This window comes from Amyelois transitella, chromosome 26 (assembly GCF_032362555.1).
Source record: "Amyelois transitella isolate CPQ chromosome 26, ilAmyTran1.1, whole genome shotgun sequence".
Classification (NCBI taxonomy): domain Eukaryota; kingdom Metazoa; phylum Arthropoda; class Insecta; order Lepidoptera; family Pyralidae; genus Amyelois; species Amyelois transitella.
In genome coordinates this window covers 29707-34420 of record NC_083529.1, presented here as the reverse complement: position 1 = coordinate 34420, position 4714 = coordinate 29707, and the positions used below count along the sequence as shown (strand labels likewise).

At 58.9% G+C, this 4714-nt stretch overlaps 1 protein-coding gene across 1 annotated transcript; it reads left to right on the top strand.

Annotated features, from left to right (window-relative positions):
- Nucleotides 1-1926, top strand: LOC132903414 (uncharacterized). The gene has a single exon (XM_060951707.1). It carries the CDS (start codon nucleotides 1-3, stop codon nucleotides 1924-1926), a length of 1926 nt encoding a protein of 641 aa, XP_060807690.1.
- Nucleotides 1927-4714: the final 2788 nt, after the last annotated feature.

Genomic DNA, 4714 nt, shown 5'->3' with positions numbered 1-4714 from the left:
ATGGCGTCTAAGAAAACGATCATACCCCAGGAGGGTACCGACTCCCAAGGAGTCGGAGAATCCCTCCCCACGCCTTCGGGCGTGGGCTGCCCCACCGTATCTGGGGGGGGCACTTACCGCCAGAGGGACGCAAGTCCCTCCCAACTGTCGACACGGTCGACAAGCCGAGGGTCACTGATCCTCGCACCGACATCCGACGAGGACAATGATAGCCTTCCGGAGGTCATCATGACGGAGGATGACAAGAACGACGGGGGCAGTGTTCCCCGTAAACGGAAGGCACTGGAGGGGTCTGCACTAAGATCGCGAGGCCCCAAAATTAACACAGCTACGAGGGGCCGTCACGCTGGTCGGCGCACACAGACATCGCCACCCAAGCCCGCCAGCAGCATCGTTGACGAACAACTTGACGTTGTACGGACGTCTGTTGGGAATGTACTGGAGGAAGCCGGTAAATCCGGCAACCTCAAAGGCACAGTGTGGCGATCCATGAAGGATGCCTGTCAGCACATCTTAGATGCAGCTGATAAAATAGAAATGCACCAGGAGGAGTCGGCAGCAGTCAGAATTCTGACTGCTGACAACAGAAGGATGCGGGAGCAATTGGCGCAGCTGGAACAGGAGACGAGGGCTCTTCGGAAGGCCTATGCCGAAAAATCTACCGGGCCGTCCACCTCAGGACCAGTCACAATGGCGGAAATCAAGGACGTCCTTAAAGAGCTTGAGGTGTCCATTGAGAGGAACCTGTTCCTCAAAATAGGAGAAATGGTGACGACCCGGTTGAATGAAGCCGAAAAGAGGGGCATACTCGCCCCAGAACCAATTCTGCGCCCACCACTGGCGGCTGACAGAAAAAAACAAAAAGCTGGGGATCTAGATGGCAGGGAGGGCAACACAGGGTCAACCCTCATGCCACCTGCAAGACCCGGACCGGTGCCGCAAACCAGGGCCAAGGCCAAGGCCAAAACCAAAGCTCGGCCACGTGAGCCAACGCCAGGCCCCTCCCGAATACCTCCCACTGAGGCGTCTCCGAACCCCGGAGGCACGGAGGTGTGGACAACAGTAGCCAAAAAGAAAAAAGGGAAAAGAAAAGGGAAGGGGAAACCAACCCAAGCCCCCAAAGCGGCAGCAAAACCGCCACCAAGGAAGGCATTCACCCCACCGAAGTCAGCAGCGGTGGTGGTGACCCTGAAGCCGGAGTCCGATATGGACTATAAATCGATAATGGCCAAGGTCACCACCATCAAACTGCCGTCCATTGGGGTGGACCATGTTTCGGTGCGCAGGAGTGCTACGGGGGCTCGGATAATAGAGGTTCCTGGAGCAGACAGCGGGGCCGCAGCGGACGCTCTTGCTGAGAAGGTCCGGGAATTGATAGGCAACGAAGCGGAGATATCTCGGCCGTATAAAACGGCACAAGTCAAGGTCTCCGGCTTCGATGAGGCAGTGACCCTGGAGGCCCTCAGAGAAGCTGCAGCTGCAGCTGGGAAATGCCCACCGGGGCAAATTAAGGTTGGCGCTATCCGTATGGCGCCAGACCAGACTGGGGCAGCCATTTTAACCTGCCCTGTGGCGGCTGCCAACTCTCTCATAGAGATCGGACGCCTCCTGGTCGGATGGTCGGCCGCCAAAGTCAAAGGGCTTGAAGCCCTGCCCATGCGATGCTTCCGCTGCATGGGCATGGGCCACACTAGGGCCCTCTGTCCATCCCCGGTGGACAGATCATCGATGTGCCACCGCTGCGGCAAAACGGGCCACACCACTGGTGAATGCCAGGTCAAAGAGCCATGGTGTGCAGTGTGCCATGCCGCTAAACTGCCGCCAGGACATGTCATGGGGGGGAAAGCCTGCAACCCCCCTCGCATAAGAGGCAAATCGGCCCTGGCAACGACCGAGGCCTCGGAGGGCCGCGCCATGGAGCACTGATGCCGGTACGGCCTGCTCCCCGCCTTGAGGTGCTGCAGGCCAATGCCAACCACTGCGCTCGTGCTCAAGACCTCTTGGTCCAGCACTTGGCGGAGTGGGGCATTGACGCTGCCGTCATATCGGAACCCTATTGCGTCCCCTCCCTCCCTAATTGGGCTGGAGACACAGAAGGGCTGGTGTCGGTGACCATCCCACAAACTGGCAATCGCCCACCTCTCTCGAAGATTGAGAACGGCAGGGGGTACGTAGCGGTGAAATGGGGAAATATTGTAATTGTCGCAGCATATTTCTCCCCCAATGAACCGCTGCGTGCCTTTGAGCGCCTCCTCGAGAGAGTGGGGCAAGTGGTCGAGGGTGCGGCGCCGACACCGATCATGCTAATGGGAGACCTTAACGCCAAACACTCTGCGTGGGGTTCTCCCATAACCAGCCCAAAAGGGGTAACACTCTATGATTGGGCGGTGGGAATGGGGCTTGAAGTCCTAAACCGGGGCAACACTTCCACATGCGTGCGGCGAAATGGTGCCTCGATAGTGGACGTGACGCTCGCGACCTCGAGTATTGCTGCACGCATTGAGGACTGGCGCGTCCTGGAGGACGTGGAGACCCTCTCCGACCACCGCTACATACGGATGTCGGTCTCCAATACGCCCCATTCCCAACAGCCCACTCGAGGCAGAGGGAGACGTCAGGGGTTCCCCAGGTGGAATATGGCTAGCCTCAACAGGGACCTGGCTGAAGAGGCTGCCATGATAATAGAGTGGAGAGAACCCATACCAAGCCGCTCCCTTGGTGTGGAGGAAAGGGCACGTGGCTTTCGCGCGTCGCTCACTGAGGTGTGCGACGCATCCATGAGGAGGTCTGGTCCGCCGCCTGCTAAAAGGCAGGTACACTGGTGGTCTGAGGACATCGCTGTACTCAGATCTATCAGCAACCGTGCCCGCAGGGAATACACCAGATGCAGGCGGCGGCGCAACCGCGAATACGGGGAGGAGGCCCGACTCTATTCTGCCCTCCAGGAGGCCAAAAAGGCCCTGTCGGTAGCAATTGCCAAAGCGAAAGACGACGCCCATGAAGCGTTTCTGGCCACGCTAGACAGGGACCCATGGGGGAGGCCATATAGGATAGTTCGCAACAAAATGCGCCACGCCCCCCCCACGGCCTCCTTGGAACCGGACCTCCTCAATAAAATTGTTGAAGGCCTTTTCCCTTCGGCCCAAGAATTTGCTCCTCCGAGTATGCAGGTCCCCGAGCGGGAGTCCACCACGGCCCCAGTGCCACCGGTGACGGATGATGAGTTCGACCGGGGTATGACGCGTCTGACAGCCTGCAAAAAGGCACCAGGCCCGGACGGCGTCCCCGGTCTGATTCTACCGGTGGTCGCAAAACACCTCGGGAGCCGCCTCAGACAATTATTCGACGACTGTCTGTCGTCTGGGCGGTTTCCCAGGCCGTGGAAAGAGGGAAGACTCTGCTTGCTCAGAAAGGAGAGCCGACCCGAGGACTCCCCTTCGGGATGGAGGCCCCTACTGATGCTGGATGAGACTGGTAAGCTGCTGGAACGAATTGTCGCCTCCAGAATTATCCAGCATCTGGAAAATGTCGGACCAAACGTGTCGGACCGCCAATTTGGTTTTAGAAAAGGGCGGTCGACCGTTGATGCGATAGGGGCCCTCCGCGAATTCTCGGAGGACGCAATAAAAAGGAAGGGAGGAGCCGTGGGTGTCTCGTTAGACATCGCAAACGCCTTCGGCTCCCTCCCATATGAGGTAATAAAGGAGGCACTCCGATACCACGGAGTGCCTCTCTATCTGAGAAACCTCGTAGGGCACTACCTCTCTGAGAGGGTGGTGCTCTACGAGGACAGAGAAGGGAGGAAAGCCAGGGCGATGACCTGCGGTGTTCCTCAGGGGTCAGTGCTAGGACCCCTGCTTTGGAACATCGGCTTTGACTGGGCCATCCGCGGGAGCCTACTCCCCCGGATGACCGTCATCTGCTATGCGGATGACACGATGGTGGCCATCTGGGGTGAGAAGCTGGAGAGCACCCTCAGGACAGCTGCAGTCGCAGCAGACCTGATGGTCACCCGCGTCAGGCTGCTGGGGCTCAGGGTGGCCCTCAGCAAGTGCGAGGTCATCGTCTTTGGCAAAAGGGGCTGGAAACCGCCTGAGGGAGCGTCCATTCCAATAGGTGGGGAAAGGGTCCAGGTGAAGCCGTACATTAAGTACTTGGGCATAACCATGGACCCACGCTGGGACTTCCGGGAGCACTTTAAACAACTAGCACCCCGGATAGTCGGCGCAGCATCGGCCATGGGCCGGCTGCTGCCCAATGTCGGAGGGCCTAGCGCCCGGTGCCGGAAACTATATGCGGGCGTAGCCCGGAGCATGGCACTATATGGGGCGCCAATCTGGGCAGATAAGCTCTCCAGAGCCAACGTGGCCCAGCTGCGAAGGCCACAAAGAGTAGTGGCCAACCGCATAGCTCGGGCCTACGTAACGGTGGCTTGGGCGGCGGCATGCGTATTGGCCGGCACCCCACCATGGGACATGGACGCAAAAATTCAGGCGGAGGTTTATTGGGAGCGGGCGAGAAGACGAGCTCTCGGGGAAAGGCCCGCCCCAAGAGAAGTGAGAGGGGCCCGTCAGTTGGCCGTAGACAGGTTGAAAGAGCGGTGGCGAGATGAGCTAGAAAACTCCCAGTATGGTATACGTACCATCGGGGCGCTCCTCCCATCGCTCGAAGATTGGATGGATAGAAAGTACGGCCAACTGACGTACAGAATGAC

Coding starts and splice junctions, on each gene's coding strand:
- LOC132903414 (XM_060951707.1), top strand. CDS start 1: ATGGCGTCTAAGAAAACGATCATACCCCAGGAGGGTACCGACTCCCAA.